This window comes from Schistocerca nitens, chromosome 3, assembly GCF_023898315.1.
Source record: "Schistocerca nitens isolate TAMUIC-IGC-003100 chromosome 3, iqSchNite1.1, whole genome shotgun sequence".
NCBI classification, from domain to species: Eukaryota; Metazoa; Arthropoda; class Insecta; order Orthoptera; family Acrididae; genus Schistocerca; species Schistocerca nitens.
Window position 1 is genome coordinate 155,546,768 of NC_064616.1, and position 16,899 is coordinate 155,563,666.

The 16,899-nt window shown below is 44.4% G+C and overlaps 1 protein-coding gene across 1 annotated transcript; it reads right to left on the bottom strand.

The window, feature by feature from the left end:
- Nucleotides 1-419: 419 nt before the first annotated feature.
- LOC126249115 (larval cuticle protein A3A-like) lies at nt 420-8,768 on the bottom strand. The gene is made up of 2 exons (XM_049950766.1): nt 8,757-8,768; nt 420-992 (listed from the first exon to the last, which is right to left on the bottom strand). Exons 1-2 carry the CDS (start codon nt 8,766-8,768, stop codon nt 420-422), a joined length of 585 nt encoding a protein of 194 aa, XP_049806723.1.
- Between the last annotated feature and the right edge of the window lie 8,131 nt (nt 8,769-16,899).

A 16,899-nucleotide genomic window follows, 5' to 3' on the forward strand; every position in this document is an offset into this window, starting at 1 on the left:
GTAGGACATATTGTGAGGCATCAAGGGATCACCAATTTAGTATTGGAGGGCCGTGTGGAGGGTAAAAATCGTAGAGGGAGACCAAGAGATGAATACACTAAACAGATTCAGAAGGATGTAGGCTGCAGTACGTATTGGGAGATGAAGAAGCTTGCACAGGATAGAGTAGCATGGAGAGCTGCATCAAACCAGTCTCGGGACTGAAGTCCACATCAACAACAGTTGGAGATTAAGAAATTCGGAGCAGTTACTGAAATCATCGAATCTGTTTGCTCGCAGCTTGTGTCCGTGTACGGTCTTGTAAGTTTACGACAAGGACTGATTGTGTACTGTGCAATTCCTTTATTTACAAATATATAATAATTTAATGCGCGAATTAACATAAATGTGTGAGAAAGACGGATGAGAAGAAGCATCGTTTAGCCGAGGATGGCCTTGGTGTGCAGGGGAGCAGCGTAGGCGGCAGGGGCGGCGTACGCAGGGGCGGCGTAGGCGACGGGGGCGGCCACCTTCGCGTACGCGGGGGCGGCGTAGGCGACCGGGGCGGCCACCTTGGCGACGGCGGGGGCGGCGACGACAGCCTTGGCGGCCACCACGGGCTCGCGGTGCACGACGGCGTTGAAGCCGTTGACGGGGTCCGCCGTGTACTCGACGGTGCGGCGGGAGCCGTCGGGTTCGACCAGGCTGTAGCTGCCCTGCACCACGTCGCCGTTGCGGGTCTCCTGCTGGCCCTTGGAGTCGCCGGTCAGCGCGTCCTGGATGTCGTACGCGTAGCTGTACTGAGGGTTCGGGTCGTAGTCGTCGACGACGGCAGCCTTGGCGACGACGGGCGCGGCGCGCGCGACGGCGAGGGCCGGGGCGGCGTAGGCGGGGGCGGCGTAGGCGGGGGCGGCGTAGGCGGGGGCGGCGAGCGGCGCTCCGGGTGCGACGACGGCGGGGGCGCCCAGCAGACCCGCGCTCGCCACGGACAGCGCTCCGGCCAGGACCAACAGCTGCAGTCAACGACACTCTCTCACTATTCGCTTAATTAATGCGTGGCGTAAACTTTTTGGGCTTGTCCCTTTCCTCCTCGGGCGCCATTTACAATGGAGGAAGCAGATCCTTACTACCTTTTATCTCAACTGCTAGATATTTAAAAGCGAATTTATACAGTATATTTAGGGAGACGACCACAGTCTTTCGTCCATCTACATTTACATCTAGATACGCAGGGACCTCAGAAAGTACACTACTGGCCATTAAAATTGCTATACCCCGAAGATGACGTGCTACAGACGCGAAATTTAACCGACAGGAAGAAGATGCTGTGATATGCAAATGATTAGCTTTTCAGAGCATTCACACAAGGTTGGCGCCGGTGGCGACACCTACAACGTGCAGACATGAGGAAAGTTTCCAACCGATTTCTCATACACAAACAGCAGTTGACCGGCGGTGCCTGGTGAAACGTTGTTGTGATGCCTCGTGTAAGGAGGAGAAATGCGTACCATCACGTTTCCGACTTTGATAAAGGTCGTATTGTAGCCTATCGCGATTGCGGTTTATCGTATCACGACATTGCTCCTCGAGTTGGTCGATATCTAATGACTATTAGCAGAATATGGAATAGGTGGTTTCAGGAAGGTAATACGGAACGCCGTACTGGATCCCAACGGTCTCGTATCACTAGCAGTCGAGATGACAGGCATTTTATCCGCATGGCTGTGACGGATCGTGCAGCCACGTCTCGATCCCTGAGTCGACAGACGGGAACGTTAGCAAGACAATAACCATTTGCACGAACAGTTCGACGACGTTTGCAGCAGCATGGACTATCAGCTCGGAGACCATTGCTGCGGTTACCCATGACGCTGCATCACAGACAGGAGCGCCTGCGATGGTGTACTCAACAACGAACCTGGGTGCACGGATGGCAGAACGTCATTTTCTCGGTTGAATCCAGGTTCTGTTTACAGAATCATGATGGTCGCATCCGTGTTTGGCGACATCACGGTGAACGCACATTGGAAGCGCGTATTCGTCATCGCCATACTGGCGTATCACCCGGCGTGATGGTATGGGGTGCCATTGGTTACACGTCTCGGTCACCTCTTGTTCGCATTGACGTCAGTTTGACAGTGGACGTTACATTTCAGATGTGTTACGATCCGTGGCTCTACCCTTCATTAGATCCCTGCGAAACCCTACATTTCAGCAGGATAATGCACGACCGCATGTAGCAGGTCCTGTACGGGCCTTTCTGGAAACAGAAAAAGTTCGACTGCTGCCCTGGCGACCACATTCTCCAGATCTCTCACGAATTGAAAACTGGTCAATGGTGGCCGAGCAACTGGCTCGTCACAATATGCCAGTCACTATTCTTGATGAACTGTGGTATCGTGTTGAAGCTGCAGGGGCAGCTGTACCTGTACACGCCATCCAATCTCTGTTTGACTCAATGCCCAGGCGTATGAAGGCCGTTATTACGACCAGAGGTGGTTGTTCTGGGTACTGATTTCTCAGGATCTATGCACTCAAATTGCGTGAAAATGTAATCACATGTCAGTTCTAGTATAATATATTTGTCCAATGAATACCCGTTTATTATCTGCATTTCTTCTTGGTGTAGCAATTTTAATGGCCAGTAGTGTAAGTTACACCTGTCGTCCCAAGCTAAGACCATAGCTCAAAGAGCATGGCGCATCGCCAGAAGAGAGTACGTATACCGGGTTTCCTGCAGACGGAGTTCTGCTGCGGTACGGATAACAGGTGCATCACAGGTTGCGAGTGAAATAGCACGGCAATTGGAAGCGTAATGCAGAATTAAAGTTCTAGGTTCAGTACGATTCTTGTGGCAAAATCTCTAAATTGTGTGGGAATTCCTCGTGAAATTCTGGCACTATATGAACGAAGTGTAATGTCTTGTACAGCCGTAGTGAAATGGTGCCAACAATTTGACCGAGACCGCGCAGACAAGGGTGAAGGTGATCGGGAAGTCCAGGTCTCCGTCTTTTCGGCAACCTGGAAGAACATTTGGGAGGAAAGAGATTTTACAACGATGGCAAAGTTAAGACAGCAGTTCACGAATGGCTGCGCGAGCAAGGAGTGGATTTCTGCCGTTTCAGAAACTGAACGATTGGTAGAATGTTCCGATCGTTATTTACGGAGACTTGGTGACTATATTGAAAAATGGTGTCACGTATCTGTGTCACAATGAAGTATAGTGCAGACTGCTATAATAATGAATAAGTTACTTTCTGAAGTCTCTCGGTACATATTCAGCCAGTCACTACGGCGCATGGCGGAGGGTATCTTTCACCATTGTTAGTCATTCCCTTTTCCGTTCACTCGCAGATGGAGCTCTGAGTTTTCTCGTCTTGTATTTACGTTCATTACGCGTGATATATGTTGGTGGCAGTAGTATCGTTCTGTTACTGTTGCCAAGCTCACAGGCCTCTACAACGTCGAGGAGACGTTACGTTCGTTTTCGACATTACGTTCCTGTCTACAGGAACTTGGAGGCTGTTTCAATCGATGCTTCAGGCGCGCTAAACAAACAGTTGGTTGTTGGGCGTCCTAATGTGTTTCAGGATATCACTTCGACATTTCTGTGCTTTTCGATGCTGTATTTGGAAGAAGTATTTGGGTAACTGTGTCTATTGTTGCAAGCATTATGGTGGTCTTGAAGCTTTCGAAGATATTGATATAATAGCATGGGACACATTGGGCATATCCAATGAATCTAATCTATTTTTTCTGAGATATCCGTTATATACTGGGTGATTTAAAAACATTCGCCCGATTTTACAAGACAATATTTTCTACATGAATGAAGACGTGAAAATCTTGAGGTGAATTTTAACTTTGGCATCAAAACTAAACGTTGATTTTGGTGCCAGTTGCAAGTTCCCTTTTGGTGTGGTTGTCCGTAGATCTCTCACTAATGAAGCTAGTTCGCTCACCAGCTCTCTCGTTCATTACCCAATGTGGGTTCGATTGGAAGGAAACTATCTTATATACTCTACATCCACATTGATACTATGGAAGCATAGACCAGATGTGGCTTAAATTCGAAGAAAGAGAGTCGGTGGCAGCTGAGAGATTTATATACCAAATAAATTATTAAGAGATGGTATTGATCCCCAATGGTACACAAAAAGGGTCAGAACACAGTTGTAGAAGCCACGAGAAAAGTATGCCAAATTAAAATAATGCAAAGTCCCCAAGATTGGTAAAGTTTTACAGAAGGAGATCAAATCCGACTGAAAATGATTTGGACAAATTATCTGTATTGTGCGAAAAGTGGCAATGAAAAGTGTGAGGTCAGCCACATAAATACTAAAAGAAATTCATTACATTTCGGTTACACGATAAATCATGCAACTGTAAAGGCTATCAGCTCAACTAAATATCTGGGTATACTAGTTACAAGCAACTTAACTTGGAACGATCACATAAATAAAGTTGTGCGAAAGGCGAAAAATACTGCTGTTTATTGGCAGAATACTTAGAAAATGCAACAGGTCTACTGAAGAGACTGCTTACACTACGCTTGTCCGTCCTCTGCTAGAGTATTGCTGAGCGGAATGAGATCCTTACCGGATAGGAATAACAGAGGACATCGAAAAAGTTCAATGAAAGAGAGCTCGTTTTCGTTTTGTATTTTCGCGAAATAGGGGAGCTGAGGCGGCGATCGTTAAAAGAATAGTGTTTTTCGTTGCGGCGAGATCTTTTCACTCTCAATCTCCGATATTCTCCTTCGAATGCGAAAATGTTTTGTTGACGCCCACTCGCATAAGGAGAAATGATCATCGTAATAAAATAAGGGAAATAGGAGCTCGCGCGGAAAGATTTAAGTGTTCGTTTGTCCCGCGCGCTGTTAAAGAGTGGAACGGTAGAGAAATAATGTGAAAGTGGTTCGATGAATCCTCTACCTAGCATCATTTAGGCGTGAATTACAGAATAACCATGTAGATGCAGATGTTGGCACATGTAAAAAATTATGCCAAGACATCTATATGCATGTAAAAGATACGCGCTTGTAAATTTGGATAGTTATTTTGGAAGTCACCGTTTTGTAGTCCTATTCGTAATTTAAAATTGTACTCCAACTGTCAGTCCGCCTGCTTAGCTGGGTGGTAACGTACTTGCCTCCCATGCGAGCGGGCTCGGGTTCCATTCCCGGATGGGTTGGAGATTTTCTCCGCTCATGGAGTGGGTGTTGTGTTGTCCTCATCATCGTTTCATCCTCATCACCGGCACGCAAGTCGCCCAATGTGGCGTCGACTGAAATAAGACTTGCAATCGGCGGCCAAACTTCCCCGGACACTGCCTCCCGGCCAACAATGCCATACGATCATTCCATTTTCCAAGTTTCTGTCTGGATTCATGTAGGTGATATATTCTTGTGAAATCGGATGTATCTCTTTGAGACAGCCTTCTAACTGAAACAACTCCTGCAGTAAAAATCTAAAATCCTTCCTCTATTGCCCCAATCCAACTTCATGAAGTTTCATAAGGCTTGAACAACACTTCTAATGAACCAAACCCTCCAGAGTCCTTACGTGATATATGAAATTAAACCCGAGTGTTCAGATCGCCCAGCTGCCTCGACAGCTCTTGGAGTCATAATGAAAATGTCGTTTCGCGTTTGTGACTGCGAAAATGCGTACGCTCTTATAAAGCAAGGTTAAATCTACAGTAATAAGGAATTGTGGCGGCAACATGGGAGGCCTTCTCCTCCAAGTTTCAAGGGGAAAAAAAACTCCTCGGCTATTGTTAGTTCTCACTGAAAGGCTTCATGTATGCCTAAGAAGGATGAAAATTTTTAAAGAAATCAAGTGTATTCGCTGACAGTTTTACTGTCAGACCTCTTTTCACCTTCGGACTAGAACAGTTTTACCGAGTAAGGTGGCGCAGTGGATAGCTCACTGGACTCGCATTCGGGAGGACGACGGTTCAAACCCGCGTCCGGCCAGCCTGATTTAGGTGTTCCGTGATTTCCCTAAATCGCTTCAGGCAAATGCCGGGATGGTTCCCTTGAAAGGGCACGACCGATTTCCTTTCCTATCCTTCCTCAATCCGGTGGGACAGATGAGCTCGCTGGTGCATACCCTCCCCCAAATTAACCAACCAATCAGTTAGAACAGTTTTCTTCTCAGCTGTTAAACCTGATGCTTCACTCTGTCTTAGCCTACTGATTAGCAAAATCTGTCTCTCTTGGAGATCAAATTATTATATTACCTTTATTTTCCTCGTAGGAAGCTTGTTTTTACAGTACTGTGTATGGAACTCATTAAAGAAACTGTAGCTATTTGATGAACGCGGATCACATTGCGGTTGATATGCACACTGACGCACTACGAAGCATATTTTATCTTGGTGTGTGGAATGTTGCCAGACTGAAAGACAGGGGAATAATCTACTGCAATGACCGATCGTATTGTATTAGTACATGCTTCACCTAGAGTTCCAAAAAGATATTATTTGTTTATTATTCTGACCTGTAAAGCTATGTTTTCCTTATGGAATGTCTCGAGAGACTGTGCGATCTGTGTGAAAATGACAGAATCCTAGAAATTTGATCTGAGACGATAAGCTTAATTCAAACCTTGTTTTTGCTTACTCGAGACTGGTTCATTAGAGATTTAACGTAGACATTTCAGCGTGAATAAATAGTACTTCGTTGAAGCAGTACTCTGAAAATAGGCATCTAACAGTCATAAGTGTATTAAAATAACCCCATAAATTAGAAACGGGACAGTAACTTAGATTCTGTTATGCTCTCCACTGCAAATTGTTTTACCACCTACTCTGCTCTACAGTTCTCAACAGCGATGGCTTACGTCAGAATCAAATAAAATTTCAAAAGCTGATTGATGGACTGAACGATTTAGAACGGTTATCACAACTCTGGCAGAACTGTGTTCTTATTAAACTGTGTGTTAATTCTGGAACATCTGTTATTACAATGGTCTTTAGGTTTCTAATCGCATCGCTTACTTCGGCCTTCTTTAGCTCTCTTTCCTGTGAGAAACTACCTTTCCCAAAACAGTGCCATCTACAACACATTATAATTTGCTTAATAGGAACAATGCCTTTTAAGTAAATATGACGTTAGTTTTCGAACTAGTATGAGAGGTTCGAGATATGTTCAGGCGATGATGGTTTCTTTCATACTCTGTTGACAATAGATAAACATAACGTTCTGTGTATACATTCTGATACGTTGATGCACCGAACAGCAAAGTTAAGAGAGTAGCAATTATGCGATTTCGAATTCAGTCGTAATAATGTGGAAGAAATATTAGAAGAGGCAAATGTTTCATTGTCTTTTTGCATTTGTCATTCCGATTATATAAGTGAAGTTAATCTGTAAATGCTCACATTCTGTTGGCTAATGCTTTGTGTAACAACAGTAGACAAGCAAATACACATCCGTGAAACTTCTGGCATATTCCATTAGTTTATTTATTTACGAGATTAAATGTAGGAGTAACTGCTAACATAATAAATAAGGAATCTAACAACTGTACTTCAGTGACATTTCACTTAAAATTATTTCCGGCTCATCTGTTGACATACACTATAGTTATAATTTTTAGAGAAAATTTCGTTGTAGATCACATAAACTACTTCTGCATATTCCGGTGAATTAGAAGTTCACTTCTCGAAAGAATTTCTGTATCATATCTGATTACGACTGAAAGTTTGATTGAGCTTCTGACACGGAGAGTAATTAACATAAATTTTGTACGTCGATAGTAAGAAAAAGAGGCCTGTGAAAAACCTGAAAAACACGCTGGAAAGAAGTAGTTGTCTTTAATCCACCGTCCTGTCAAATGGAATGTAATTTAAGGAGGACACATTTCACTTACATTCGTCACCGTGGTCAAACAATAAGCGCGAGAAAATCGTTAACTGCTACCAAAATCTGTGTAACTTTATAGCGGAATGCACGCTATCAGGAAACTTCCTGCAAATATATAATTGTTCGCGGCACTAGGGTTCGAACTGCGTTCCAAAACCAGCACCTATAATTTAAAACCAGTTATAGTTACAATGCAAATTCTATGCAAATTGAAAACAGACACTTGGGCTGTAGCTCGCACGTTTTCCACCGTATAGCCTACCTCTTTCCAAAGGGTTTTTCTTTGCAAACAATGTGCAGGAAATGCTGTAAACTTAGAATGAATAAAGAAGAGGTGACAGATTGAAGCTTTGCCCATGAAAAGTGCTCTATAGCCTAAGTTTGAGTGAGAGATGCCCGTGGAAGTCCCTTGGTTCAAAATGGTTCAAATGGCTCTGAGCACTATGGGACTCAACTGCTGTGGTTATCAGTCCCCTAGAGCTTAGAACTACTTAAACCTAACTAACCTAAGGACATCACACACATCCATGCCCGAGGCAGGATTCGAACCTGCGACCGTAGCAGTCCCACGGTTCCGGACTGCGCGCCTAGGAAGTCCCTTGACCGAGATTGAAACCTGATTCGGTGTATAGCTTTAATTTGCCAGAGTTTCATTACCACTGCATAGCAATTTAAGTATAACGTTGACGACGAGGGCGCATCCATCTCGGTGAGTCCTAGTGCATAGACGCCGCAACAAGTAATTAACGGGAAGATCACGACAGCTATAGGTCTCGACTAACCGATCGTGGAGAGACGACTGTCACAAGATGGCTGCAATACTACTGTTGGACAGACTCCAAGAAAAAAGTGCAATCTGCTACGGGAAGAGAAACAAGTACAATGTAAGAGCGAGAGTGCTGCTTACCGTGACTGCCATTGTGGTGGATGTGAACTGACTGTTGGCTTCTCTGGACCCGGGTGGGTCTTATATACCTGGCCGGACGTCCAGTTGATGTAATCGGGCGCTCTTTCAAAATTGACCACGCCTGCGTGGCCGGCAGCTGAGCTCAGTGCGTCTACGCGTTACAGCGATCTATTTGGAGTGACCCCGGCTTCAGCCCCGGGGCGTGACCGAAATCGGCGCCCCGCTTCTGTCGAAAGCCAGCCGGCCGCGGTTACACCACAGCATCCAATGTCGCTTTCACCGCCTTATCTTACACGCCCTCCGCTTTGCGTCTCGGCGCAGACATCTCTTATTGTCCTTAGCGTGTCCCTGCGTTCATTCATCATTACTTGACACATTACACTGAGGCAAAATATTGACCTTCGCAGAAGAAATAACTTACTACGCACCGTTATTTCGTGACGCTAACGAGGAGAAAACTGTGTTTGCAGCTTATCATATTAAAAGCACCACGAAACTAGGATTTCTTCTACGTTTCATCGCCATTGTTATCATCGTTGATAATTTTCATTTAAGACATCTGTGAATGCCCTTTTTGATGTGATCTACGTTTTAGGGAATTGTCAGCAATTAGTATCTACATCTACATCTACATTTATACTCCGAAAGCCACCCAACGGTGTGTGGCGGAGGGCGCTTTACGTGCCACTGTCATTATCTCCCTTTTCTGTTCCAGTCGCGTATGGTTCGCCGGAAGAACGACTGCCGGAAAGCCCCCGTGCGCGCTCGAATCTCTCTAATTTTACATTCGTGATCTCCTCGGGAGGTATAAGTAGAGGGAAGCAATATATTCGATACCTCATCCAGAAACGCACCCTCTCGAAACCTGGACAGTAAGCTACACCGCGATGCAGAGCGCCTCTCTTGCAGAGTCTGCCACTTGAGTTTGTTAAACATCTCCGTAACGCTGTCACGCTTACCAAATAACCCTGTGACGAAACGCGCCGCTCTTCTTTGGATCTTCTCTATCTCCTCTGTCAACCTGACCTGGTACGGATCCCACACTGATGAGCAATACTCAGGTATAGGTCGAACGAGAGTTTTGTAAGCCACCTCCTTTGTTGATGGACTACATTTTCTAAGGACTCTCCCAATGAATCTCAACCTGGCACTCGCCTTACAAACAATTAATTTTATATGCTCATTCCACTTCAAATCGTTCCGTACGCATACTCCCAGATATTTTACAGAAGTAACTGCTACCAGTGTTAGTTCCGCTATCATATAATCATACAATAAAGAATCCTTCTTTCTGTGTATTCGCAATACATTACATTTGTCTATGTTAAGGATCAGTTGCCACTCCCTGCGCCACGTGCCTATCCGCTGTAGATCTTCCTGCATTTCGCTGCTATTTTCTAAAAAATGGTTCAAATGGCTCTGAGCACTATGGGACTTAACTGCTGTGGTCATCAGTCCCCTAGAACTTAGAACTACTTAAACCTAACTAACCTAAGGACATCACACACACCCATGCCCGAGGCAGGAGTCGAACCTGCGACCTTAGCAGCAACGCGGCTCCGGACTGGAGCGCCTAGAACCGCACGGCCACCACGGCCGGCGCAATTTTCTAATACTGCAACTTCTCTGTATACTACAGCATCATCCGCGAAAAGCCGCATGGAACTTCCGACACTATCTATCAGGGATACAGTACGTGTCAGATTATATTTTCGAGAAATTTGATTTAATGGGTTTATTTTGACGCTCACAGAGTGTGAATACATTGAGTCTAAATGCACCGACCACTGAATACTGAGAAAGAAGGGCGTTAATTCTAAACTGCAAGAAAGAAATTAATGTAATGTTGGCATTTATACTGGGGTTACAGGTAAGTGTTTAAATACTTACAAGCAATTGTTGATGTAATTTATAAGACTGGCAAACAAGCGTTAATTAGACCTCATTTAGCAATCGATAAATTAAATGCCAATTTACAGTCGGAATACTTGTATATGTTACCATATTACTAGTCTGTTCGTGTGTCCTCGGTGGCTGACAAATTTATTGTCAGTATTCCAAATATTTCTCTAGATAATTTAATCACATATGCACAATGAGGCTGAAGTTCCTCGTTAAAACAATGTAGCACAGGCAAAGGACATATCACTGAATACGAATTTTTTAAAACAGTATTCTGCACTAAGGTAGTATTAAGTGGACACCAATATAAGCGAATGGTTTACATGGTAAATAAGTGAATAATCTTTGTATATAACTTGTCCTACGACGGCGTTCAACTGCTGACGTGTTACTGTTGGTTGTTGAAATGTCCAATTCTCCATTTGACGAAGAATTTATAACATGAAAAACTTTCAACAGCGTTTCCTTGCTACATTTCAGACTTCTGCAGATTACATTAAAAAATGATAGAAAAGGTTAACAAAAGTGCAACTGAGCGTACTGCCAAAATCCGTATTTTTATTGAGCTGGAGAGATCTTACAGGCCGGCTGGAGTGGCCAAGTGGTTCTAGGCGCTTCAACCTGCAACCGCGCGACTGCTATGGTTGCAGGTTCGAATCCTGCCTCGGGCATGGATGTGTGTGATGTCCTTAGGTTAGTTAGGTTTAAGTAGTTCTAAGTTCTAGGGGACTGATGACCTCCGCTGTTAAGTCCCATAGTGCTCAGAGCCATTTGAGCCATTTGAAAAATGGTTCGAATGGCTCTGAGCACTATGGGACTTAACATCTGTGGTCATCAGTCCCCTAGAACTTAGAACTACTTAAACCTAACTAACCTAAGGACATCACACGCATCCATGCCCGAGGCAAGATTCGAACCTGCGACCGTAGCGGTCACGCGGTTCCAGACTGAAGCGTCTAAAACCGCATGGCCACGAGCCATTTGAAGAACTTACAGTGAAACCAGCTGCTTTGGAGCAATACTTAAGAAGAAGGAGGATGGATTGTTAAAAACTCTGTCGAAATGACGTTCATCTTAAGGTTTGAGCAGATATTCTACTGACCATATGTAGAAACAAGGCTGCCAAATTTCGGAGAATCAGATTGCTGTACTTTCGATTCCATTTTAATGCAGAGTCTAGTTGGTTCTAAATATGCCTCCAGGTGCTTTTACTAACCCCTCTATTTGCTATTCAAATGAACAAGGAGGGTGAGTTTCCACTGGGACCAGAAGGAATTTGATGACTGTTACACGGCCCACATTGCATATTACACAGAACTGGAGGAACACCCTCGCATCGCCCAAAGGTTTGACAGGTGGCATGAGCCCCGTCTCATATTTCTATCTTACGCTGAGTAATTCGATTTTCCTCTCTAATTGCATGCAGTGAAAAGTTGCTATTCCTTCACAGGCGGACTTCCCATACAGAGTCTCTCATCACCCGGGTGGTCCGGTGACAGGCGGGTTATGCTGAACTTGAAAGGGTTAAGCCGATCGGTGTGAGGGAGTCGAATGGATGCTTTCCAGGCGCCGACATTGTCATAAGAGTGGGGGCGACACGCCCACAGGGGCCTGAAGGAGCGGCTGGGCTAGAGATTCCATTACTTCGCAGAAACTTAGTGAAAACACTTTCCGGTGGGCTACCAGCGAGGCGTGTGAATGACTTGTGTTCCCAGGCAGTCTTGGCGGGCAAATTCCCGCGTTTTCTGCATAATCGTAACTGTGATTGACTTGCTCAGGGCAGAAATTGGCGCCAAGAATCTCCATTGGTGGAATGGTAGTACTTCGGCAATAGAGTGGAATTTTCCGCCGGTTTTCGAGTCGCCGATTGGAACGTTTAACCAAGGCCACTGTCGTGGGGGCGGGAATGTTCTGTGTTCGGCTTGTACGGGTGCTCTTGAGGGAGTCGGCTCTCGCCTTTCGGTCAGGGTAGGTTACAAGACTGAGCTCTCGCTGCTCTGGATAGCCTGCCTTCCGTTGACTGTCTAATATAATTTCATTTAATTGTAACTGTTTGACGCAGTTGCTGAAGTTTTGACTTCAACGTAACTTTCCGGGTACAGTTGGCAATTGAGCGTTCTGCGTACAAGCGGCCTATGTTGTCCGTCTTGAGAAGTTTTGGCTAAAGTTGACTGTATCGGAGTTACTGTGTGACTTCGCTTGTTAAAATCAATCACTGTACCGTCAGTGACTGTGTGGCGAGCCTTCTTCGTCTCCCTCAGAGGCGCATTTGTATTGATAGGAGGTCTTTAGTCTGGAACAACCAGATCAGGATAATTTGTTTCGGGCTATACTCGCGACATTATCATCACCATGATGGGACGTCGAAACAACCAGCCATCGCCTCCGGTACGCCAGACCATGTCCTTGCAGTTGCGAAGACAGCTTGATAATGTATGTCCTCAGCACAGGCAGATTAGGGAATTTTGCTGGGTGATAATCAGAGCTCAGCAGAGAGCGCCTGTTCGTCTTTTCTAACTTTGTTCTGTCTTGGGTATTCATTGTCTGAGTTCTCACTACTGTAGCACCAATTAATGTTGGGTTGGCTGGGTGTTTCGCTTAAGATTTGAGTTGCAAGGAATTGGCTCCACATACCACTTGGTCGTAAATGTCACAATCTAGTTTATGGATAACCTCACCTTCTCAGCATTTATTTGAGTATCCAATTTGATGTATTGTAAATGTTTCCTGTGTTTTGTTTATTATTTTTAGTCATAATAAATCAAATTGTTATTTTGGACAGAACTTTCATTCTGTTAATTGGTAGAGTAACACTTTCATTTCTCACTACATTAATGTAACTTTCCTTTATCTAATTAATGTCTATCAAATTAAATTATTGCAGGTGCCAAACTCTTTTCTACTCCACTTGCAGGGTCGATTGCAGTCAGGTCGCGTTTCTTCTTAATCCATGTGCAACAGTAAAAGTCGGAGTTAGAAAAGGGGAGGCTTAGAGCATCATTTCCATATGAAGATTCTAGAAGAATTTAGTGTTAAATACACTGCTAGCCCCGGCCCCTCGCAGGTTTAAGGAAAGTAATGCTATAAACTTTAAGTTACTGCCGGCCGTTGTGGTTGAGCGGTTCTAGGCGCTTCAGTCCGGAACCGCGCGACTGCTATGGTCGCAGGTTCCAGTCCTGCCGCGGGAATGGATGTGTGTGATGTCCTTAGTTTAGTTAGGTTTACGTAGTTCTAAGTCTAGGCGACTGATGACCTCAGGTGTTAAGTCCCATAGTGCTCAGAGCCATTTTTAAGTTACTTTTTTGCCCACTAATATGTCTGACTGTGGATGGAACGGTGCAATAGTTAGATGCTGTATGCCATTGCGTTCACAGAATGTGTCAAATTCATTTGATGTGAACTGAAGGCCGTTGTCAGAAACTATGACTTCAGGTAAACCTTCAAGGCAAAAAATAGAGGACAGCACCTGAATTGTGCTACGTGACGTTGTCGTGTTCATTGGCACAGAAAAAGGATACTTGCTATACGAGTCAACCACAATTAACCAATGAGTGTTCCAAAAAGCTTCCGCGCAGTCTATGTGCACACGTTGCCATGGCGATTGTGACTTAGGCCAAGCAGAGAGTTTTTGTGGCGGAGCGGATTGATTTTCTGCACATGCGTGACACTGTGACGTCATCTGTTCTATTTGGGTGCCCGTACCCTGCCAAGTAAAGTGTCGACACGCTAACTGTTTCGTACAAACAATCCCCCAGTCTCCTTGGTGAAGTAGCTGGAACACTTCTTTTTGAAAAGCTTCAGGGATCAACAAACGTGACTGTCCACTGTCATTCTGAACAAGAATCAATCCTTTCTCTATAGCGAGGCTATGCCGACGTGCAAAGTATCGGCCGACTACATAGTTCGTTATGCTATGCAAGGAACGAGGCCAAGATGTGCGAACGTATGTGAGCAAAATGTTCAAATCTGAATCAGCCTCCGTGGTCTGCGCAATTTCCCAGTAGTTCAGCGGAAAAGATTGAAGCGATTCAGAATTCTGAGTATCGATTTGACGACAAGATGCAGCAGAAGCGTCAAAGTCTGTATCATGGCCATTCGGAAGACGTGACGGTGCGCCCGCATTACTATGTTGAGTTGTCAAACGACACACAATCTCGTACTAGTATTGAGACAACAACAAAGCCCATATTTGCAATTTTTGGGCAGGAACTGATTTCGTCGGATGAAACAAGGAGTGCAAAGGCTTGTGATCCGTTACTAAGTAGAATTTTCTGCCATACAAGTAGTGGTGGAATTTCGTGACACTATACACAATAGCCAGTGTCTCTTTCTCTGTTTGTGAATAATTACACTGAGCTTTTGATGCGAAAGTAATAGACCTGTCTCTATCACCAATTCTGTGTGAAAGCACTGCAACAACTGGTTTGTCAGGATCAAAGTGAACCAAGCATCGATCACTGAGCAATGCATCTTTAAGTTTTTGAAAAGCTTCTTAGGACTCATTTGTCCAAACAAAGGGGTCATTTTTATGATGCAAGAGAGCTGCGATTTGTGCAGCATTCTGTATGAATCGAATACCATTTTCCATAAGACTGGCTGCAATTCTGTGACATTGCAAGGAGCTGGCAGGTCACGTATGGCTAACAAATGTGACTGAAGAGGCTGTACACCTTGACTGTTTATGAAATGACCAAGATACTGCAACTCAGGTTTAAAAAAATCACACTTGTCCAGTCTACACTTTAGTCCTGCATCAGTTAACACACGAAACAAAGCACGCAAATTGGCAATGTGTTCTTCAGGTCTATGACCTGCTGCGACAATATCGTCCAAATAGTTTGAACAGTTTTTTACTAGAGCAGTCAACTGTTCCAAATACCATTGGAAAATGGCGGTTGCGGGAGCACTGACAAAAGGCAAACGCAAATATTTAAATAAGCCAAATGAGTGTTCACAACATACACTTTTTGAGATTCTTCATATAGTGGTATTTGAAGATATGCGTCGCGCAAATCAATTTTTGAAAGTAACGACCAGTGCCTAATTTGTGCATGAGATCCTCTGGACGTGGCAATGGATAAGTATCAATCACAGTCTGTGGGTTGACTGTAGACTTAAAGTCAACACAGAGGAGAATGCGGCCTGAAGGTTTGGGGAGCAAAACCAATGGACTTGCCCATTAGCTAGCTAATAGGAGCGCAATACCTCCGCTATTTTGCAATTCCTTAAGTTCAGCAGTGACTTTGTCCCGTACTGCAATGGGAACAGTTCTGGCCCGGCAAAATTTCGCCTGAGAATTGTCCTTCAGATTAATATGTGCAGCAAAATTGTTACCCTTGCCTGAACCTTTAGAAAAGAGTTTGGGGAATTCTTTTAGCAAGCTAACTACACTGTCTTGTGCATGGAATGCAGAAACTGACAACACATTGTGTCAGCGACGGAGTTTCTATTCTGTCATTCTGTGCAACAGATTAATCTGAGATACACCCTTTACCCTGTGGTTCCTGCAAGATGCAATTTCCACCCCCACACTACTACAGAAGTCAGACAGACGCTCCTAACGCTCTAAAGAGAAATGCCTGAAAAACTTTCAGCAATAAATATCTTCTGGAGTCGTACGCTGTAAGGAAATGATACAAAAATTCACAAAATTCCTTACGTAACTAGTGGGATACTTGGGTACTGGAGTAGTGCTAGTTAGTGTAAGAAAAACATGAAACTAACGAAAATTATTATTTATTTTGCAAAAATTCTGAGAAATCACAATGGTACTTTTAGTTATGACTTGAACAAGTTATATTCTGGTTCTTTTTGGAATGTGAAGTTACCTCTCAAGGACAGGATTCACTAATGAAATTTCTATACAAAGTTTAAGATTGTTATTGACTTGGCAGGATGGCTGAGAGTCACGCCTACTCAGCTTGAATAATTATCCGTTAGAATGTTGCTAGGTACGGTCGAGGCTGTCACATGTGAAATGCAGTGAAGTGTACTGTTGTGGAGGAAATATGGGGCTCGCAAGAGCTGTAGCGCACAATACCGTAAGCTGCGATGACTGCTGTCTGCACCGCTCGCTGCTGACAAATAAGATAACTCTCGTTCTATCTGGGTTGACATTCGCCAATCAAACTCTCCCTACGCCTTGATGAAGTCAAGGACTCCTATTCGCCCCTAGTCTAACTATTGGCGTGGTACGCCGGCCAGATAACCAATCCACCGCGATGCCACTCAAAAATTCACT